The 24,122-nt window shown below is 42.1% G+C and overlaps 1 protein-coding gene across 5 annotated transcripts in view; it reads right to left on the reverse strand.

Annotated features, from left to right (window-relative positions):
• Window positions 1–448: 448 nt before the first annotated feature.
• The window catches only part of FHIT (fragile histidine triad diadenosine triphosphatase), a 928,323-nt gene continuing 904,649 nt past the window's right edge, over window positions 449–24,122 (reverse strand). For 3 of the 5 annotated variants that reach the window (XM_072989324.2, XM_078388814.1, XM_072989326.2), the window contains 2 exons: window positions 21,809–21,918; window positions 449–725 (listed from right to left, as the gene is read on the reverse strand). In XM_072989324.2, coding sequence (XP_072845425.2) covers window positions 21,817–21,918 — 102 coding nt within the window. In that variant the 3' untranslated portion in view covers window positions 449–725; window positions 21,809–21,816. Of the gene's footprint in view, window positions 726–7,971; window positions 15,213–21,808; window positions 21,919–24,122 lie in introns of those variants that run through there. The other 2 variants (XR_013542797.1, XM_078388813.1) reach the window with 2 other exon arrangements.

The raw sequence follows: 24,122 nt of genomic DNA on the forward strand, positions 1-24,122 counted from the left end.
ATACTTGATATATATATAACGATAACATTATTATTTTATTATTATTATTGTTGTTGTTGTTGTTATTTTTATTTTTATTGTTGTTATTGTTATTATTATTATTTTATATTTCATGAATTCCTTGAATAAATTCATAGCATTCTGAGCATCACAGAATCACTAAAGTATCACAATACACTTTTACACTGTTGAAGTCAGAGCTTTGTCATACCATGATCTAACCGCTAACCACACAGAACTGTAAATTAAAATTAAGGTGCCTTATACACTTGTTTCAGGTAGGTAGATTATTACTAGATAGATAATTACTGTATTATTACCACACTTGGAAAGGACAGCAGGTGTATTTGTGAAAACATCCTAAAAACTAATGATTAAATTAACATACATTAGTACAATAGAAAAAAATGTTCATAAATCAGAACATATATGAAACATCAGAGAAATATTTATTTTGATGGTTTATTTCATTTTAGGTAAAGGAATAATTGGGAAGAAGATGCAAGTAAGTGGTTCCAGATATGCTGTTGGGCACTTGAGCTATCAGGCATCTTAACCAAAATAACATTTCAGTGAGGCCAATAAAACATTGTATGAACGAATTCAGCTTCTCGGTAGAATACATTGACATCTTCTGTGCTCTGAATCCCATATCAACAAAAACCAAAAGAGGCTCTTTCTCCATTTTCTCATACTTCAGAATTCATTGAAGGTACTTTTTTTGCCTGAAAAGAAATAAACATTAAATCAGATGTTTTCTTAAATGCAGTAATATTTTGTGCCATATGCAATGAAGGCAGAAATTGCAAGATTAAGCAATCAGCTAGCTGCTCATTAGTGTACCTCAAGAAGAAATCTTGATTGTGGCAGAGGAAGTGAGATATGCATTTCACGCATTATCCACTCATGATGGATATTTTCTGGTGTTATCTACACTTTTCAAGAAGAGGGAAGGCGCCCCACTCCTGGTCTAGGCAATGATGTTGCACAATGCACATAACACTGGGGCCACTCCTGTTATCTCCCCAAATGCCTGCAAACAGGGGCTTACATGCAAACTCCGAGGATACTTAAGCAACTCATAAGATTGAAGGCCCCTGATATGTGGAGAACCTACTTGTCTATTGCAAGGAGGTGCCTCTTGGTAGATGTTCAAGATAAGCATGTAGACTTCAAGGGTTGGCCCAGCAGCATACACGAGTGTTGGAGCTTTGGGTGAGCAGCATGGTTCCTCATGGTTTATCTCTAACGGATTCCTCACATGTCAATAACATTTGAACAGGGCTTACTTACTTGGTGTTATTGCGTTCATGATGCCGAGGCAGTCTTTAGAATATGAAAGAGGAAAGCTAGGGGAAATCACCCCTGGGGACGACACCTCTCAGAACCCTACAGCCAATGTGGACAAAAGCTGGGGGATTCTGAGAGTTTTCATCGTCTTAAAAAAAAAGCTTTTATTCAAGTTCTATGAAACAGCAGCCATGGACCAATGTGGTCCCCTAGACATGGCTTTCATAGCATTTTGATGAAGAAATGGCCTATTTTATTTTGGAAGCTTTTCAAAAATTGACTCCCCATGCTCTTTGTTTCATTTCATTATTTAACCCATCTGTCGCCCCAGGAAACTTACCTCTAGTGCCTTCAAATAGTCCCTGCCCTTTTGGCTCTTTCAAAACTTACCAGGTTCTTTTCTCCCGTTGGCCAGTCAAATCTCGTCAGTCACTCTACCCGCAATCTTTACACTCAGGCACACAATATTTACACTGGGCCAAGTCCTACTGTTATTTTACACCGGTGTGCCACAAATGGCATAACCTGGGGTGGGGGGGAATTGTTGAGGCAAAGCATGAGGTCAGCATAGACCGGATCAGTTCTAAGATGAGTCTCTGCTGGTTTTGTAACTTGCAGCAACTTGCCTCCAACAGCTACAGAATGGCTGGAATCCTGTTGCTTAGCCTAGTCATTCCCATTAGAGTAGGCCAATCCTCTGCAAACTGCATTGATTCAAATAGGCATGTTCTATTTCCAGCTGACTATGCTAAGCAACAGGATTTCAGCCTATTTGTGCTATGCTTATAGGCATAACTAAAAATGTTGGCTGTAAAACATGCTAATTACAGAAACTGAGAAATATAGCAGACATATTATATTACACATTTTATGCTACATAATGCCAAGTGACCATTATCACCTTTATTCTGCTTCTTTGCTAATAGTCCGTGGTGACTGATGCTTCTTCAGTCAGAACAAATAATTTTCCCAGAACAAGCAGCTTCAGGGTGATTGAGATTAGTATTCTGCTGGATGTTAGAGTGTTAGGGATGCTCACTGATTACATTTGAAATTGGACTGACCTGTTGTGCTCCCTCCCGGCTAATATACAGGTTGGAACACAGTTATCTGTCAGATTTCATGTGCCTCGGAATTTTACAAAGTGACTCTTGCCTGCAAAGCATACAAAATGTGCACCAAATGCCCAAATATTTTAGGCTACAATATATTTAGAAATGCACGTTTTAGTAAGTACATGTGTTCAAAATATGAATACTTCTGAATACTCCTTTGTAATTTTTTTCCCAACAGAAAAGTTTAAAAGATTGATTTGGAGAGATATATATGAATGAAAACATAGGAAACTGGCACAGACTGCAAATAATCTTAGAACTTCAGAACTGGAGGCCCTACAGATGGATCATTGAGTCCAGCTCTTGTCAAGGAGGCCCAGTGGGGAATCGAACTCTCAACCTTTGGCTTGACAGACTGACACCTATACCACTGAGCTATCCAGCAGACTGAAGCAGGCTGACTCAACCATCCCTATTGTAACTTTATATGTGTGTTTTTGTAATGGAGGAAAGGGAGTAAGAGAAGAAATGATAGGCAATCATTTTGAATTTGGAGATAAGGGAAGTAAAAAACTTCTCCATTTTATTTTCTTTCCTCTCCCCACAGTCGCATTTGCTTTACCGTCCAAACATTTGGTTGTAGTTTCACACTTAAAACGTGGAGTTTTAACTCCTCCAAAGATGTTTCTATGTATATTCTGTATTCATTTTCATTAATATATTCATTTATTTATACATTTGTCCCAACATATATATACATACATACATACATACATACATACACACACGCACATATATATATATACACACACACACACATACACAAACATATATATATATATGTGTGTGTGTGTGTGTGTGTGTGTGTATGTATGTATGTATGTATGTATGTATGTATGTATGTATGTATGTATATATATATATGTGTGTTTAGTCGTTTAGTCGTGTCCGACTCTTCGTGACCCCATGGACCAGAGCACGCCAGGCCCTCCTGTCTTCTACTGCCTCCCGGAGTTGTGTCAGGTTCATGTTGGTTGCTTCGCAGACACTGTCCAACCATCTCATCCTCGGTCGTCCCCTTCTCCTCTTGCCGTCACACCTTCCTAACATCAGGGTTTTTTCCAAGGACTCTTTTCTTCTCATGAGATGGCCAAAGTACTGGAGCCTCAGCTTCAGGATCTGTCCTTCCAGTGAGCACTCAGGGTTGATTTCCTTTAGAACTGATAGGTTTGTTCTCCTTGCAGTCCAGGGGATTCTCAAGAGCCTCCTCCAGCACCACAATTCAAAGGCATCAATTCTTCGGCGGTCTGCTTTCTTTATGGTCCAGCTCTCACTTCCATACATCACGACAGGAAAAACCATAGCTTTGACTATTCGGACTTTTGTTGGCAAGGTGATGTCTCTGCTTTTCAAGATGCTGTCAAGATTTGTCATCGCTTTCCTCCCAAGAAGAAGGCGTCTTTTAATTTCGGGGCTGCTGTCTCCATCTGCAGTGATCATGGAGCCCAGGAAAATAAAATTTGACACTGCCTCCATATCTTCCCCTTCTATTTCCCAGGAGGTGATGGGACCAGTGGCCATGATCTTAGTTTTTTTGATGTTGAGTTTCAGACCGTTTTTTGCACTCTCCTCTTTCACTCTCATTACAAGGTTCTTCAATTCCTCCTCACTTTCTGCCATCAGAGTGGTATCATCTGCATATCGGAGGTTGTTGATATTTCTTCCGGCAATCTTAATTCCGGCTTGGGCTTCTTCCAGTCCAGCCTTCCGCATGATGTATTCTGCATACAAGTTAAATAAGCTGGGGGACAGTATACAGCCTTGCCGTACTCCTTTTCCAATTTTGAACCACTCAGTTCTTCCATGACCAGTTCTGACTGTTGCTTCCTGTCCCACATATAGGTTTCTCAGGAGACAGATAAGGTGGTCAGGCACTCCCATTTCTTTAAGAACTTGCCATAGTTTGCTGTGGTCCACACAGTCAAAGGCTTTCGCATAGTCAATGAAGCAGAAGTAGATATTTTTCTGGAACTCTCTGGCTTTCTCCATAATCCAGCGCAGGTTAGCAATTTGGTCTCGAGTTCCTCTGCCTCTTCGGAATCCCGCTTGTACTTCTGGGAGTTCTCGGTCCACATACTGCTGAAGCCTACCTTGGAGGATTTTGAGCATAACCTTGCTAGCGTGTGAAATGAGTGCAATTGTGCGGTAGTTGGAGCATTCTTTGGCACTGCCTTTCTTTGGGATTGGGATGTAGACTGACCTTTTCCAATCCTCTGGCCACTGTTGAGTTTTCCAAACTTGCTGGCATATTGAATGTAGCACCTTAACAGCATCATCTTTCAAGATTTTAAATAGTTCAATTGGAATGCCATCACCTCCACTGGCCTTGTTGTTAGCCAGGCTTTCTAAGGCCCACTTGACTTCGCTCTCCAGGATGTCTGGCTCAAGGTCAGCAACTACATTGTCTGGGTTGTCCGGGATATCCAAATCTTTCTGATATAATTCCTCTGTGTATTCTTGCCACCTCTTCTTGACGTCTTCTGCTTCTGTTAGGTCCCTCCCATTTTTGTCTTTTATCATGTTCATCTTTGCGCAAAATGTTCCTCTAATATGTCCAATTTTCCTGAACAGATCTCTGGTCTTTCCTTTTCTGTTATCTTCCTCTATTTCTTTGCATTGTTCATTTAAGAAGGCCCTCTTGTCTCTCCTTGCTATTCTTTGGAAGTCTGCATTCAATTTTCTGTAACTTTCCCTATCTCCCTTGCATTTTGCTTCCCTTCTCCTCTCTGCTATTTCTAAGGCCTCGTTGGACAGCCACTTTGCTTTCTTGCATTTCCTTTTCTTTGGGATGGTTTTCGTTGCTGCGTCCTGGACAATGTTACGAGCCTCTATCCAAAGTTCTTCAGGCACTCTGTCCACCAAATCTAGTTCCTTAAATTTGTTCTTTACTTCCACTGTGTATTCATAAGGGATTTGGTTTAGATTATACCTGAGTGGCCCAGTGGTTTTTCCTACTCTCTTCAGTCTAAGCTTGAATTTTGCTATGAGAAGCTGATGATCAGAGCCGCAGTCAGCTCCAGGTCTTGTTTTTGCTGACTGTACAGAGCTTCTCCATCTTTGGCTGCAGAGAATATAGTCAATCTGATTTCGATATTGCCCATCTGGTGATTTCCATGTATAGAGTCGCCTCTTGTGTTGTTGGAAAAGAGTGTTTGTGATGACCAGCTTATTCTCTTGACAAAACTCTATTAGCCTTTGTCCTGCTTCGTTCTGAACTCCAAGGCCAAACTTCCCTGTTGTTCCTTTTATCTCTTGGCTCCCTACTTTAGCATTCCAGTCCCCTAGAATGAGAAGAACATCTTTCTTTGGTGTCAGTTCTAGAAGGTGTTGTAAATCTTCATAAAATTGTTCAATTTCAGTCTCCTCAGCAATGCTGGTTGGTGCATAAACTTGGATTATTGTGATGTTGAATGGTCTGCCTTGGATTCGTATTGACATCATTCTATCATTTTTGAGATTGTATCCCATTACAGCTTTTCCCACTCTTTTGTTGACTATGAGGGCTACTCCATTCCTTCTACGGGATTCTTGCCCACAGTAGTAGATATGATAATCATCTGAGCTGAATTCGCCCATTCCTGTCCATTTTAGTTCACTGATGCCCAGGATGTCAATGTTTATTCTTGCCATCTCCTGTTTGACCACCTCCAGCTTCCCAACGTTCATAGATCTTACATTCCAGGTTCCTATGCAGTATTTTTCTTTACAGCATTGGACTTTCCTTTCACTTCCAGGCACGTCCACAGCTGAGCGTCCTTTCGGCTTTGGCCCAACCACTTCATTAGCTCTGGAGCTACTTGTACTTGTCCTCCGCTCTTCCCCAGTAGCATGTTGGACGCCTTCCGACCTGAGGGGCTCATCTTCCAGCGTCATATCTTTTAGCCTTTTGTTTCTGATCATGGGGCGTTCTTGGCAAAGATACTGGAGTGGCTTGCCATTTCCTACTCCAGGTGGATTGCGTTTAGTCGGAACTCTCCACTATGTCCTGTCCGTCTTGGGTGTCCCTGCACGGCATAGCCCATAGCTTCTCTGAGTTACTCAAGCCCCTTCGCCACGACAAGGCAGCAATCCATGAAGGAGATATATATATATATATATATGTATGTATGTATGTATGTATGTATGTATGTATGTATGTATGTATGTATGTATGTATGTATATATATGTGTGTGCGTGTATGTGTGTGTGTGTGTGTGTGTGTGTGTGTGTGTGTGTGTGTGTGTGTGTGTGTGTGTGTGTATTGTGCCTATTTCCCCACTGATTAAACCAGGTATGTACTGGGCAAAGTATGTGGTAAAATGCTGTTTAAAATAATAATAATAAAAGACCTTCCAGCTACGCAGCAGAAAGAAGTCCAGACAGAGACCTACAGAGCAGATAAGTATATTACAAGTCTCCTCAAACACAACACCCCTTATTGTAAATCTAACTTTAGTAAATTGAAGTAAATCTAACTTTAGTTACATTTACTTCAATTTACTTCAACTGGAATAACATTATTTCAATATATTCAATCAGAGTGTGGTGTTGAGAAAGAATAAAAATGTATCTTTTTTACTTACAAAATCGTCATATCAGAATAAAAAACAAAGACATATTCACTGACTAACTTGCTGGCTTCATTATTTTCTTCATTAACTAACCGGTTACATAAACACTCAGAGCACTGATGTGGCTAACCTGTGTCAAACATTGCTAAATTGACACTGAATGTGACAAGAGTTTTTTTTAAAAGGATGGAAATAGAATCTGAGTTGCAGAGAGAAACAATTGGCTACTCTCAGCAATTGACGTTCATCCAAAGCACCTCCCACCAAAACCTCTTAAAAGCATAATATGCAGGTTGCTATCCCAGCAGTGCGTGCATATTTTTCAATTGTACCTTAAAAAAAAATGATTTGCATTGTTTTCTGCCCACCAAATGTACAGACCTCACAAATGTGGAACTTTCTAAGGCAAGAATGAACTTTGTCACACAGAGGTGCAGAGTAGGCCATTTTGGAAAGAACGTCAAAACCACAGAAATAAGTTTCCATCCCCGGGGGCAGAGTGTTGTCAGTTTACTGGGCATAGAACCAGCTGAGAGAAGCTTGCCAGGAATGATCTACACTGTTGTCCAGGTGGAGTCAAAGCAGGATTTGAACTCACGCTGCCTGAAACATGAATCCGTTTGCTCCCTTTCTGATTTGCTTGTATGTCTCTCTAACCAAGAAAAACAGTCGCAAACCTTGTAGTTTCCCAGCACTTGAACTTCTCAGCGCTTGAGGGAGTAGACAGAGGTGTAACTATAGATCTAGTACTACAGATATAAGTACAACAAATGCTGTCTTGAGTTGTATGCTTGGGAGCCTTCTATCAGAGCAACTGAGTGTTCTTTGTATAATTCTATGCCTTTTCTTAGGGCTGTGTTTGCAGGGAAAGGGGAAAGAGAAGAAGATGGGATTTAACTCCAAGGGCTATAGATATTAATGCCTCGGAATTCTACAGGGAACGGAGTTCCTTATAGGCATAACAGGATTTATTATTATTAGCTAGGTAAAGCAATTGTACTTCTCTCTTCCACACTTACATTTTCTGTTGCCTGGATTTTCCACCCACTCATAACCCTGCTGCCTTTCACCTCCCTTTCAGTATATCAGCTACAGAGGCCTGGGACTTCTGCTAGCAGTTGTGATGATCAAGTTGTGTGTGTCCATAAGCATCCTGCTGAGCTGAACGTCTCCCAGAATTGTGTCCAAAGAGAGGAAAACAGATTACTTTCTATTGGCCCGGTTGCCAGATGGTGCGGGATATAAATTCAATAAATTAAAAAACAATTGCTTGTTTCTTGGTGCTCCGAGGAAACTAATTCAGGGGCAGAAAATGGGCCCTGCACATGAGGCAGAAGGATTGCTCTTTTTCCTCTCCGGTTTACAAACTGTTTAAACACCAGTCAATCATTAAACTGCTTACGGGAAGAAAATGCTTTGTTTCCACTCTGTCCTACAGGCAGGTGCTGCATGCGTTTTATTAAGAGATTTCAAAAAGTGACCTTCAGAAACATGGCGCTCCTTTCAGAGAGACGAGATTTCCCTCTCTTGCGTTCCCTTGCAAAAGAGTCAGCTGCTGCTCTTGCCGCTTCGTAATTAATGGTTCTCTCGGATGACTGAATGGGTGATATAATTAATAGCACTTAAGGCTTGGAGTGTGTAGAAATCCACAGCTGATTACTAAAATGTGTGTGTGTGCAAGGATTATGTGCAAACAGTCCCTGTGTGCAGCCACAACCAGATCACGCAGATCAAAGGCACTTAGTAACAGAGTGCTCCTTTGTGGGTTTTTGCGTTCTCTGGCTGTATTCCCAGGGCCCTCTCTGCAGCATGCCTTTTCAAATTAGGAACATATGACACCAATCATTCCTGGCACACACAGATGTCATGCAGGAAGGAGAACACTCGTGGGTCCTTCCCAAAGGAAGACACACATCTGGGAGAACTCCAGAAGATGAATGGAAGGACATGCATCCGCACTGCAAAATATCACCTGGGCATATGTTTAGACCTTAAAGAGGGCGCAGCATCCAAACAATTTAAACGACGGATCTGATTTTTTTCAATTGTTCAACACACACACACACACACACACACACACACACACACACACACATATAGAGAGAGAGATTGGGCAGAGTTTGTGAATGGGAGTGTCATGATGGGTAACTTATTTACTGGATCCTTAGGGACAATGCATGGAAGGAGGTGTTCCTTTAGATTAGGCAAAAAAAAAACCTCACAAAATTATTATCCTTGCACTAAACAACATGAATGAGTTTTGTGTGTTTGTAAACCTATGCAAAGGTGCACAAATAATGTTTCAGCACAAATGTTATTTTAATATAAATATAGTGGTGCTTCAACTTACGACCATAATCCGTTCCAGAAGATGGACGTAACTCAAAATGGTCATAAGTTGAAGCACCATTTCCCATAGGAATGCACTGAAATGCAATTAATCCGTTCCGGCCAAAAAACAAACAAAAAACCAATAACCAAAAAAAGAAAAATCACTGCAAGACTCATTGGAAACGTGATTAATCCTTTCTGGCCGGGGGGGGGGGGAGAATGGAAAGCTGAGATACCCTTGAATCAGCTATGTGGGATTGAACTGTCCTGAGCAGAGTTTTAACTGCAGTACTGTGGTTTAACCACATGAAGCTCCATGAGAAACATCAGAGGGGCTTTTTTAAAAAGCAATCATTCAGTGATGGCTCTTTCTCTGTGTGCTTTGCTTTTCTTCTCAAAAGAAATTATGAGTTGTTGTTTTTCCCACAAAGGTAATTCGAACAAATTATGAAGACTTTTGGTGGGAAACAAAAATTAACCATATCTCATTCTCACTTGGACGTGAGCAATTACATAGGGCTTGAAAATTCCTGTTGAAGAATCTTAATTCTTCAGAATTAAAGAATCTGAATTCACTGGCTTAAATCAGTAAAGACAAAGATTTTGATGAATATTCTCTATTTCCCTAGTTTTGATACTTTTGAAGTTTTGATTGGCCAAAACTTCAGAGCTTTAAAGGTCAACATCAGTACTTCAATTTGGCATGCAAATTGAATTGTACTTAGGTACCAATTTCCCATCTGGACAGCAGCTGTTGTGGAAAGTGGGTAGATGCAACCCCCTGCAAACAGAAATAATAAGAGGGTATGTGTCTATTTCAGAATTCATGAAGGACTGATGACTTTCTATACTTGTCATTCATGAATCCTTTTCAGATGCGGTCTCATTGAATGAAGTAAACAAAGGGAGATTCATCACCTAGTCCCATTCTAAATACCCCCCTCACCCTACAGCTGGATGTGAGTAGGCAGCCCGTGCAGTTTGCCTACTCACCAACCAGAATGCACCCTTGGATGCATTCCATTTGTTATTTATGACCAACCAACCCAACTCTGTGCTTTTGCGGGAGGAAGAGACCCAAACACACAACTCCAGACAGGGACTGCTGTTGCTGGAGGTCTCCAAAGTGGGAACACAAACAGTGTTTCAAACAGTCACATGACTGCGTTTCAGCTGTAAACCAAGCATTCAATCACATCAGTGCTGAATTAGGGGTGCCAACTTTGAGGGAGAGACTCCTCAGTTTAACATGGCAATCTGCATATGATCCTCCTCTTCCCACTTAAATGACTAAATATTATCAAAGTGCCATCAGATCTGTAACAAGTATAAGGCTGAAGAGGCACTTGGGTTGAGTACATGAAGCTGAAAGGCACTAAAGAAATTCATAAAACATGCACCTACTCTACCAAGTGTAACATAACATACACATTTCTAGATCTATATCCAGTTGTTTCCCACATATGGAAACTGACAACTCAACTGCAGAGGAAACGTTCATGCTTACCTGTAGACTCCAGATGTGAGCAAGAACACTGAAAGGGGCTAGTCCCTCCCTTCTGCATGTGGTGAGCTTGTCCTGGCAAGTAATATCTGAATGGTACTTATACGGTCAAATTGAAAAAAGCATTGTGAACTATACACATTGTGTGGCAAAACTAATGGTCAGAGATAATGGGAATTACAGGAAGACACTGTTGCAGAGTTTTGAATTTCTGGTTAAAATTCTCCTTTTGATACGCAGCAGAATTACAGAAACTCACAGAGGAGAATAGCTTCAAATTTCTCTTTAACTGAGACTTAAAGTGTCAATAACTCATTTGAAACAGTTATGAGCCTCATGATGCAATGGTCAAACTGTAGTAGTGCAGTCAAAACTCTACTCAAGACCAGTGTTTCATCCTAGTTGATTCCGGCAGCTGGCTCAAGGTTGACTCAGTCTTCTATCCTTCCCAGCTTGGTAAAATGAGTACAGTCGTGCCCCGCTTTACAATTGCCCCGCATTACGATGAAACTGCATTACGACGACGTTTTTGCAATAGCTTTTGCAAAATGATGGTCTCAATAGAGGTTTTTCTCTTTGCGATGATCGGTTCCGTGCTTCAGGAACCGATTCTTCACAAAATGACGATTTTCGGACAGCTGATCGGCGGTTTCAAAATGGCCACCGGGTAAATAAAATTGCTCCCCGCTGTTTTCTGGGATGGATTCCTCGCAAGACAGCCACTGAAAATGGCCGCCCTATGGAGGATCTTCGCTGGATGGTGAGTTTCCAGCCCACTGGAATGCAGTGAAGGGGTTTCAATGGGCTTTTTATTTTCGCATTACGACGTTTTCGTTCTACAGAGATTTCGCTGGAACGAATTAATGTCGTAATGCGAGGCACCACTGTACCCACCTTGCTGGGGGGGTGGGGTGAGGGCAATGTGTAGCTGGGATAATTAAACTCCAAACAGTCCAGAGAGTGCTTTAAGCACTATGGGCAGTATAAAAGCAGCACACGTTCCTTTTGCTTTTTTGCTTTAGTAGTAGAAAAAAAATTAAAATGTTTCATTACTTACAGTTGTGAACAAATAACAGCAAAACTAACAAAAAACAAACAGCATCAGTGACTACTGATCTCAATAGACAAAAGAGAGGGAAAGAGCACTCTCAGCAGAGAGGTGTGGCTCTCTTTGAATTCTGAGGCAAGACATGCTGGATAGACTAACAGTCATCCCAGCCCAGAAAAGTCCCTGCCAGCCAAACAAATTACAGGCAACATTGGAGGTTGTAAAAACTCCAACAGGCACAAGGCTAAGAATGACTGTTCTACTCTCCATAAAGAAGAAAGTGAGAATGATATATGGTGCAGTTGCCATGTCTGCCATCATGTGTACTTCCAGCTTAAAGATGCTGCCTTCCATTCCAAAGTATCACGTGCTAGCTGTTCTCGGCTTATCTCTTAATAATAGCGGTACTCATGGGTTATATGGAAAATATACTAATATAAAAATGTAGAATCAATGTCAGTACAAATTGCACATGCAGGGCTTTTCAGAGGCACCCTTGGGAGAATTAAGTGCTTCTTCATTATATTCAAATGATTCCACACCCCCATCCCCTGTTGCTCATATTAATGGGAAAGAAAGCAATCGGCAGTTCCTCAAGACCTCCTTGACCTGGATGGCTCTGCAAGAGCTGACACTGGAATGTGTTAATGGGGAGGAAAGAGCAATTGTGATTGAAATGTCGTCCTTTTTAGAAAAAAAAATAATACTTTTTTTTGCTTTAATTACAATGTGACTTCTCATTTTGTGATCCCATTGTCTGTGGTGATAGCTTGTTAAATAAGTGGCAGAGTTGGTTAGCTCATCCAGGGCTGCTGAATTGACCCTGGTGGGCTGATAATTGTGTGAGAAGATGACTTACTCTGCGTCAGCATCAGAGTTTCAGGGCAGGAACACTGCAAATCATCAGCAAACGCAGATTAAGCCATAGAAAGAGGAAGGGACACTTTGTGGGGGACAATGAGGTCCCCTTCAGGCTTTATATCATTATTTATCTTGTAGCCTTTCATGCTTGGAGAGAATCTGAGGAGGGGAGGGAAATAATTCATTTCTCCTCACCGTGAGATTTCTCTGTGCACACTTCCCTCCACCCACCCACCCACCCACCTTCAAGATATCTTGTGGGAATATCACAGGGTTTCTCAAAAGTTTCATAGTAAACCTCTGTCCCCTCAGAAACTAATGCCGGGCTGTACAGGATTATCACCATGACAGTGCAGAATGTGATCTTTCCTGCACAGGATTAACCTAGGAAGAGCAGAAGAAAATAAGCTGTGTAGGACTGTTATACTTCCTGAACAGGATGGCCTTTCTCCTGCCAAGGATTCACTGGAAAAGGAATTATGCTGCACAGGATTTGGCAGTTACCTATGCAGGATCATGAGGGGGGGGGGGAAATAAGAGTGCAGGCAAAAAATGGAAAATGAGAGCAAATATGTGAGAAGTCTGAGCATAGGCTTCAGATGGGCAAGGTGCTCCTTTTTGAAAAAAAGTTGTTCTGGGTGGGTTTTGGAGGGTAGGTTTGGGCTGGTAGGGTTATGTTTATGTGTTGTTTTGTTTTTTGGTTTTTTATTTGTTTGTTGTTTCGTTTTGTTTTGTTTTTGCAGTCCCAGCATGGGACTTGATCTGTTTATTTTCTTTTTTTTCTTTTTTGGTATTTTTTTTCTTCAGCCAGAACAGATTAATCAATTTTCAATGCATTCCTATGGGAAATGGAGCTTCTACTTACAAACGTTTCAACTAATGAACATCTTCTGGAACGGATTAAGTTTGTAAGTACAGGTTCCACTGTACAGTCATGCCCCGCTTTACGATTGCCCCGCATTATGATGAAACTGCATTACAATGACATTTTTGCGATCACTTTTGCAATCGCAAAACGATGATCTGAATGGGCTTGTTTCCCTTTGCGATGATTGGTTCCCTGCTTCGGGAACCGATTCTTCGCAAAACGACGATTTTCCTCCAGCTGATTGGCAGTTTCAAAATGGCTGGCAGGTAAATAAAATGACTCCCTGCTGTTTTCTGGGACGGGTTCCTCGCTGTATAGGCACCAAAAATGGCCGCCGTATGGAGGATCTTCGCTAGACAGTGAGTTTCCAGCCAATTGGAATGCATTGAAGGGGTTTCATTGCGTTTCAATGGGCTTTTTATTTTCACATTACGATGTTTTCATCCTACTGTGATTTCGCTGGAATGAATTAACGTCGTAATGCGAGGCACCACTGTACTCATCTGAGCAGCCTTTTTGTATCTGGACACAAGAAGGAAACTGTGGTGCATTACTTATTAAACAAGCCACGATTCAGAATAGTCTTGCTTTTTCTTGTAGATAACTACACTGAGTCTTCATTACATTTTGGGTTGAGTGTGTGTGTAAATGTGGGGTGGATAACTGTCTTTCTTATGTGGGCTTTGATAAGATAGGTCAAAGTAGTGTGGGGGATGAGTCTCTCCCTTCAGTTTTATAGAATTGTTTAATTTTTAAAAAGACTGTGCTGGCCTTTATTTGCAGAACCATCCCTGCCCCACTTGCTGTGAGTGCCTGTGTATGTTCCAGAGTGGGTGGGTGCCCAAAGTGTAGCACTCCGATTCAAACTAAGCCACGTTTGGGCAAACCAGACTCCTGAGTGGAGACACGAGAGAGACATCTTCCCGAGTCTAATACATGTACTGTATAATGAAAATATGTTTTCTACAGCATCTTAATAGCCAAGGGGAAAACAGGAATAACTGTTTAAGCGCTTTCCCTGTCCAAGCCCTACGCAAGAAGGTAATAGGAAGTAAAACACCTCTATTATGATACTAGTAGCAGAGGTCAAACCATTGCAGAAACCTTTTTCTCATGCATCAACTCTGACCCACAACTCAGAAAACTGCTTGTTGTTGCACCCACCGAAGATTCAATAAGGGCAAAGAGGCCAAGACTCGCCATAGGTCCAAACAAATGCCTCCTGGTCTGTTTAGAGAAGCAGTGACCTGGAGCACACCATCAGTATAGCAACAGGTAATAGTAGGAGGTCTAGACATTGCAGACATATCCCTGCAGTGGTTCAGGAGCTTCCCATTATGCAGAGAATTCTTGGAATTGAATTTTCTTCCTCCGGCTTAGTCCCATTGTTTTCAATAATGCCACAGAATATATAAGTGGCTCATAAGCCCATAGGAAAAAAAGTCTGATGAAAAGAGTTGGGTAAACACAAGACAAGCATTAAGGAGGCCCAGGGCTTCCCCAAATACCATGGCCTGTAATAAAAATACCACTGATCTTAAAATAATAATGTAAGAAACAGGACTGTGAAAGTTAGCCAAGGTTTCTCCTGTACATTCATTAACCTACCTACCCACTCACTCATCTTTCTTTCTCTTTTGCTTCCTGGAAGAAGAAATATGAAATGGTTAGAACGGCAAGAGACACGAAAGGACAGCTAAGCAAGTCACTACAGCTCTGTCCATCTTGCTTCATCACAGATTGGTCTCAGGGGGAAAATCCATTTCTACAGAAAGGTCAGCCCTCTGGGGCCCATGTGAAGGAAATGAAAAAGATTCAATTTTTAGAGGTCTTGCTGAGGAACTACTCTTTCTTTTAAGCTTCGTTTTTCCCCAGGTCAAAGAGTAGAACTTTGCAGCCACTTTGTTCTGAGTGGGAAAGGGAGAGTCTGAATTAAGATTTTTGGAGAGATATGCCTGCCAAATCAGGGCCAGGACTGTTGCTTGCATCCTTCCATTTGCATGCGGTTGACCCACAGGGGTCAGTGTGGCTCCCAAGCCTTCCCAGACACCCCAAGGCTCTCAAAAATACAAATTGCATCTCCCCGAGTTTTCTGAGGTCCCCAATTCAAAGGGTAGACATGATGTCCCCTTCCAACCTATCATTCTAAAAGGCATCTAAGAGCGTGGGTGGGGATGACTGAGTTAGGTATACAGTGAAAATTATACTTCCCGTAGTGGGGCAAAGAAAATTGGTGTGACAGTTTGTATCACAGAGAACCTCTTGGGGTTATCTTCTGGAGGTGGGGGAATCAATGGGGTTTAGAGGCCCTCTTTAGATACAGTGGAACCTCTACTTACAAACATCCCTACCTACAAACCATCCAAGTTACGAACAACTCCGGTCGCAAAATTTTGCTTCTACTTGTGAATGGAGCTTCAGGATACGAATGAAAAAAGGCAGGGAAAAAGGGCGGGAAATTTAAATTTGCTAACCGTTGGTTTTGCCCCAATGGTTAGGGAAAGGGTGGCTCAGCCTCCCGGGGGTCCCCCACTGCCATGGAGTGGGGAGAAAAATGGCCCAGATCATTGAAAGCTGCCTATTTCTTTGTTAGATGAGGACACGTACTGGACTGATGTTCCAGCACTGGAAGCATTCAATTCTTCCAAAACAAAACAAAACAAAAACCCGTTTATAGCTGTGGGGTATCGTTTATGAATGAGGGTTGATCTGAAGCCCTGCTAAAATGTTATACATTCTTTTGTTTGTGCTTATGTATCCATGACTCAAAAAGGTTGATACTGCTGCACAATATCATGCCAGCAGAAAAAAGGATGTCAATAGCACAGGACTGCCTGAATGTGGACAACACAAATGGCAGCTATCAAGATGGTCTACAACCTTTTCGACAACGCGGACCAGTTGGGGGAGGGATGGGGCGGTTATGTCTGCAGGTGGACACCCCCCTGCTCGCACACATGCACGAAGGGGTGGCGCTCACTTGGGTGGGCACGCAGCCACTTGCGTGCATGCGTGAAGGGGTGAGGGGGCTCTTGGGGCATGAGAGAGAATGTTTGCACCTTCTCAGTTTCTTGCATAAGAACAAGATAAAACAGGATCTACATTATTAGTGCCACTTTCCCTGCATTTCATCTGAAATTTCCCCTCATTTACACTGACCACATTCAAGAGGTTTATTTGTTTCTAGAGGGGATAAGGTTATATCTATCTGCTGTGAAGAAATTAAAGATGAAAAGCCTTTCCGGGGGGGGGGGGAATTGGTAACCCTAATTCAGTACAATAGGATTAAATATACAAGTAGTCATACCCAGACTTTTATGAACAAAGCAATTTGTCAATTACAGTTTCATTTATACTATTGTTGCTCTTATTGTTTCAAAACTTCCAAGTTCTTCTCATTCTGAATATGATTTATTATTTCTCTGTTTTTACCCCATCTTCCCCTTAAAGGGGCTTAAGCAAGGTAACGTTGTTAAAAGACAGTATTAAACTGAACAGCAGTGAGTACATAAATATTAAAAAGAATCAAACAAATATCACACTAAAAAAAAACCTAAACAACATAAAAACACATTCAAAGTAGTAAGGTACACCAATCCATTAAAAAAAAAAAACTCTGGGAGCAGCAACAGAGAAGGCCCTCTCCTGTGTTGCCACCAAATACACCAGTGAGGGTAGTGGACTGAGAAAAAGGACTCTCTTGATTACTGTATCTTCATACGGTCCTTGAAATAGCTTGGGCCCAAGCTGTTTAGGGTTTGATGGAAGAATTTGTGAGTTTTGCTACCTTATCAAGAACAAAATTACCAGCCTTATCTCTATGCCTATCTCTTACAAGTGCCACTTGACTGCAATATACGTTTTTCCACTTTCTCTCCTTTAACTAGAAGAGGGACCTCCAAACTTTTCAGCGGGAGGGCCACATCATATATGCTCCACATTTTTGAGGGCCGAAGGAAGATGTGTGCACATTCCCACCCATCCACACTCCCACATGCCTGCATGCCCGTGCACCGCAGCTGCCGCACTGCTACCCCGTCCAGGCTGGATAAAAAGGCAAGGCAGTCCAGTTGTGGCCTGCAGCTGTAGTTTGAGACCCCTGGACTAGACTGTTCAGTCAGCTGATTCCTAAGTTTGCTCCAGATCTATGGGGAAAGCTCTATGTAGGGTCTCTTACATTCAAACAATATGTACCAGACGAAGCTCCTGCTCTGATGCTTCATAGCCCACCAAGCATACAGGCTTTCTGACCTTCATTCGTAGTGCACAAAGCTTGGCCTCCTGCCTTTTTTTGGCTCAGTGTTTTGTCTCCAGAATTTTTTTTAATCATCTGGCATGACCTTGACCTGTGCTGCTTGCCTTTGGTTCTACAATTTTCCCCAGGGATGTGGGAATGTTGGTGCTCAAGTCTTGGCACCAAATCCATTTTTGAACAAGGCATTTCATTGCATGTTTCCAAAACCCATGATCTGATAGTGAAGGTTTCCTCCATAACCCAGTTAACCTAAACTATATCTAGACTACTGCAGCAAATTCTGTATGTGACAGCCCTTAACATATTATCTAGAAACCGCTGTTGGTTTGAAATGGAACAAGTAAGATCAAAGGGCCCAAGGTGTTCTTGATCCTTTTATACCAATGATCTGCCAACTACACTGGTTTCTCTCAGTCCTTTTCCAGGCCCAATTTTAAGTCGATTTTAATTTACAAAGTCCTAAATGGCTGGCTGGATAGCTCGTGATTTTGGTATCTCACAGCGGAGCCAGAGATTAAGGGTTTGATTTCCCACCGTGCCTTCTGCGCACAAAACCAGCCTATGTGGTTTCCGACAAGCTGCACAGTCCCAGGGCTCACCCAGAAGAAAGGCATGGTGAACCCCTTATGAGTATTCTCAGCCTGGAAAACCCTGACAAGGGTCACCGTAAGTTCAAACTGACTTGGGAGAACATGGTTATTAAACGGCTTTGGGCCACGTTCCCTAAGAGATAGCCTTGTCCTATATGCTTCCCTGCTCAAACCTTCATCTTCTTTTTGGAGGCCCTGATCTATGAACCTCTATCAAACAAGGAAAGTTAAGTTCCTAGTATTATTTGTATGTGTCAAGTCATTCCTGACTCATGAGAAACCTAATATGTTTTTTTTTCATATATGAGATGTTCAAGGAGCAGTTCACCATGCCACGCTCCCACCTCAGTACCCAAGGAGAGAACTGAACCCAGATCTCCTGAGTCCTAGTCCATAATTATATCCACGATATCATACTGGGTCTCACAGCTTGCAACCAAGGATGCTTTTCTTAAAATGCAGGACAATTCACATTTATTTTAAGAAACGTTCTCCATACCATATATATTTTACATGCAGGCTTTGTCATATATACATTTTCCTTCCATTTTTAGAGCCTAAAACTGGATCGTAACAAATGATAACTGTCTTCCTAGTTAGACAAAAATTTGAGAAATATGAAGTAGGTTGCTTATGAAAGAAGTGTGTTTTATTTATTTTACTGCACCACTTGAGGGTGTTGATCGTTCACTTTTAAAGGACTTGAAATGCAACTTAACCTAATTGAATGGACTATAGCTTTAGTGTCATACATGCCTCTTCCTACTTGAAAAAAAAAAATCTGTTGCCTGGATTTGCAGCTCCCAGAAATTGCTCTGTGTCTAGTTTGAGAGCTTCCAGCAACTTATTTCTTTATATATTTTAATGTTCATTATTATGTCTTCCACTGCTTTCACGTTGTTCAAGACCCTCAAAGGACATTATGGTTTTTAAAGATATATTATATTGCATTTAAGATAAATGCAAAATGAAACCAAGAATAATACTGTTTAAAACAACATTAAAACACATCAGAGGCAATCAAAGTATAGTTAAAATGGCACAGAATAGTTTTTATTAGAGATGGGGACGAATATCAAAACAGATAGCTTTTTCTGATGAATATAGCCAATTCGTTAAATATTTGTTGATCTGTATTTGTGAGTTCCAGAGACCCCCATGAATATTTACCCATTTTTATTTCTTCTTCATATTAAAAAACAAAACAACATTCTGCCTACTGGCCACCAATCAACTGATCAGCAGCAGAAAGGCAACCACCACCCCACACAGCCATCCAATACCACAGCCTACCCCCACCCCCTTCCTTTCCCTACCTTAGGCCCCATGCCACTCCATCCCCACCGACACTCTCTTACAGTGGTACCTCGCAAGACGATTACCCCGCAAAATGACGAATCCACATGACGATGAGGTTTTGTGATCACCATTGCACTTTGCAAAACAGTGTTTCCTATGGGCGATTTTCGCTGGACGATGTTTTGGTCCGTGCTTCGCAAGACAGGTTTTTTTGGGACCGATGCTTCGTAAGACAGCAATTTAAACAGATGATCGGCGCTTCGCAAAAATGGCTTCCCTATGGGCGATTTTTGTAAAACGATGACTATTTTCCCCATTGGAATGCATTAAACAGATTTCAATGCATTCCAATGGGAAAACGCTTTTCGCAAGACGATGTTTTCGCTAAACAGTTATTTCAATGGAACGGATTAACAGAGTCTTGCAGGACACCACTGTACCTTGATTGGTGCTGCCGAGGTCTTCTGGCCTCGGCGCCACGCATGTAAAAAGAGAGACTGGCTGCCCTTTGCAAAAATAGTGGCTGCAGCTTCATTTAGGGTAGGGAAGCTGCAGCTGTCACCTTTGCAAAAGGCAGCCTGGATTCCCTTAGCCTGCCTTCAGGGAATCCAGGCTGCCCTTTGCAAAGATGGCAGCTGTAGCTTCCCTACCCTAAATGAAGCTGCAGCTGCCATCTTTGCAAAGGGCAGCCAGTCTCCCTTTTTACATGCCATGGCTGCGAAGGCCTGATAGGAGACCTTGGCAGCAGCTATTAAGATAAGGGGGTGTAGGTGGGAGTGGGGTGGGGGCTAAGGTAGAGAAAGGAAGGGGGTATGGGAGTAGGCTATTGGGGTGGCTGGCTGTGTGTGGGGGGTGGCTGCGTATCCGCTTCTGATCAGTGGCTGGTAGGCAGAATGGGCTTCTGTGGCATGTGGTAAACTTTCCTGGGGGGACCCAATTTGTGGATGAATAACTCGGATGTCTAATATCCAATCTTCACCAAAGTTGGAAGGCATGTTGGGGAAAGACATAGGAAGCTCAGTTCTGATTCTGGAGTCTCTAAGTACCTGGGGGAGAGCTTTCCTGGAGGGTCCTCTTTGTGACTATATAACTCATGGGGTCTGTGATCCAATGTTCACCAAACATTCAGGAGTTGTAGAAATGCACCTGAGGAAGCCTCCCTGCAAATTTGGTGTCTCTAGGTGATTGGGGGCCAGTGTTATAGCCATTTAAAGTGTAGATGAATTGACAGATTGATTCATCAATTCATTGAAGAATATTCGTATATTCATATTTGTTGATCTTGGTGAAGAACGGATCAAAAGGAATCACCATTTTTTTATTTGTCCCCATCTCTAGTTTCTATATATTGGGGATGAAGCCAAGCTGAGCTCCTCAAGGAGGGGGTTTTGCGGTCAGGGTGCTGCTTATTGAGGCTCGGTACTCATCATTACAGAGGCTCTGTAGGACCACCATCATCCCATCATCTCTCCCTGTCTCTTCTCAGAAGTGCACAAGCTTCCTGTCCAGCCATGTTGCTTCAGTGTTCTCACTCTAAGGCAGGACGGGGCAAAGAACAGGCCATGGGCCAAAAGGTGGATCTCCCCCACACGTCTTATTTGCATCTTTCCCTAATTCTCAACAAGTGAACCTAGAAATGACCTTCCAGTTACCATTGCATTTTATTTTTAATTTGTTTGTTTATCTGTTTTACATATCTAAATCCCAGACCCTTGGGATGCAAAGCTGATGTCCATCAGTATTCTAAAGCCTTTGAGCAAAATCCAACATTAATCCTTCCTTGAGCAGAGCCACTAAAATCAATTGGACTTCTCCAACAAATAAGCTCTCTTCTCTGCAATAGGTCAGCTTTAGGCAGGACTAACAATGGATGTAAGTCCTTTATATTCAGTTTTGCAAGCTGCAGCCTTGGTGTAAAACAACTCATGGGCTATTTCAGCAAAGTCTAGGGATTACTGGGCACTAGGATCAGAGACCACCACTGCTCAGAGACCACTGGTAATGGTGTGGCTAAAAAAATCTTGTAAATAAATAAATAGGAAATGCAGCATTGTACAAATACATGCTTCAAACCCATTCTATGCAGGGACTGTTACCTCGTCTTTCATTGAAAAAACTTCTTGAGGCTTGCTGCTTCAGCAGCCATTTCATCCTCTGATCTCCACTTGCTAGGCGTCTCCTCTGCCTCTTTGTCATGTTGCTGAAGCTAAGAGGGACAAGAAAAGAAAAGGTGAAGAATGAGGTTTGTTAATGTTATCAGGAAACTTCTGTTCTGAAGTGTTAGCAAGCAAGTGTGGATGACTAACAAGCAATGAAGAAAGCTAGAATCAGCGGACATTATGATTAGGGAGGAGCAGACCGCCCCCCCCCCGTATTGTTTCAGACATTGACTCTGCACTGAATTCTGTGTTCACTCCTGAATTGTGTTTTAACTAAAAGACACTTCCAGAATTAAAGCTTGTTTAGTTTGCCTTTTTTAGAGAAGCTACCGACATGAATTTGACCCAACTCCGGGAGGCAGTGGAAGACAGGAGGGCCTGGCGTGCTCTGGTCCATGGGGTCACGAAGAGTCAGACATGAGGTAACAACTAAACAACAACAAATAGTTTGCCTTGTTTGTCAGTTCCTTCAGTTGCATCATATCCACATGAGCAGATGTTCACATACTAGAAAGGCATTACACCAACACACAAATCTGGAGGCAACAACATTAAGATTGTGTTTTTCTTTCTAGTGCTTATGAAAAACAGAGGCACAACAAGCCTATACTTCATATAATTTTAAAAAAAGACATGAAGGTAAAGAAGGCTGGAACAAATTGCATGTGTGGAGTTCTTGAAAAAGAGATGACGAGGAAGGAATTTGGGAAAGGAAGAGAGGCAAGCAATGGTATTACAGACGGGCATGGACTATCAAACTGGCAGTTTGTGCTGGTTCATTTTCCCTGCCCCACCTCCTCCAGTAGGCACCTACTCAGAGGCGGGCAGAGAAGCCAGGTTGCTGTCTCTGAGTGTGTGCTCGCTGGAGGAGGTGAGGCAGGGAAGAACGAACACCCGTTCAGCCAAAAAATGAACTGGAATGCACCCCCATTTTGGTGATGTGTGCTCATTTCTAAATGACACAAAACAGTGGAGGATTCCTGACAATTGGGCTCCAGGAAAGAGATGGGCTACCTACCTACAGTATGGTCTAGGGAAGTGGCAGAGGAGAAAGAGAAGCTCACCCTGCCACTTCTGGGTGAGAAGCGCTTCCCTCGTCAACCCAGAGGTTGCCCTGGCTGAGCTACAGTGTGAATAAGAGTTTTGAAGCTCTCTATGGCTGTAATCCGATCCCTATTTACTTAGGAGTAAACTCTACTAAGCTGAACATGGCTAACAGCTAAGTGGATGTGTATAGGACTTATGTTGTAATTGCGACATGATCAATGGATCTTAAAAAGCAACCAGAAGGCTCCTAGTAGAAACCATTTTTCTCAGAGAAGCCTTCTGCATCAAGTAGGTCCTAACCTCATTCAAAGCTGTAGCTCGCAATTTAATAAAACTTTTGTTATGGGTCAAATGGGGTCAGCCTATTATAGTTGAAACAGATATATGCGGAATTGGAGGTAAAATAAATGAGCTGGGAATGGGGGTGGCGAGGGAGATAATAATCACCAAAAGAGTTCCTAGAATAAAAGAGAAAGGGAAACGATGAAAAGGAGAAATACAGTACATGTTTACTTGGAAGTAACCCCTTTTGTCTTTTTTGTTGTTGTTGAAAATTACAAATTTTATTCATACGTACCAATATACAGAAAAAAAACCTAATACAGTGGTGCCTCGCATAGCAACGATAATCCGTGCAGCAAAAATCGCTGCAAAGCGATTTCGTCGCTATGTGAAATAAAAAAGCCCATAGGGATGCATTAAAACCTGTTTAATGCGTTCCTATGGGCTAAAAACTTACCTTTAAGCGAAAATCCTCCATATGGCGGCCATTTTGGGTGCCTGGTAAGCGAGGAATCAGTCCCTAAACACAGCAGGTGGCCATGTTTTTTACCCAGCGGCCATTTTGGAACCACCGATCAACTGTTTTAAAATCATCGTTTTGCAATGATCGGTAAGTGAGGCAGGGTACCGTTCATCGCAAAGCAAAAAAAAAAAAAACCCATTCAGACCATCGCAAAGCGATTGCAAAAGCGATTGCAAAATCCTCATCACGATGCGATTTCATCATTAAATGGGGCGTCCTTTAAGCGAGGCACCAACAAAACTTCAAAGCTAAACATGCATACTACACCTACAGATCAGATATTTTGCCATTGTCTGGTCATCTGAATATCATCAAACAATTCTAGTCAGTACTGATTCACCATAAACTAATTCTTCCCCTAAATTCCTGTCTTTTCCTGGGCCCAGTTATATATCAGCT

This window comes from Pogona vitticeps, chromosome 2, assembly GCF_051106095.1.
Source record: "Pogona vitticeps strain Pit_001003342236 chromosome 2, PviZW2.1, whole genome shotgun sequence".
Lineage (NCBI taxonomy): Eukaryota > Metazoa > Chordata > Lepidosauria > Squamata > Agamidae > Pogona > Pogona vitticeps.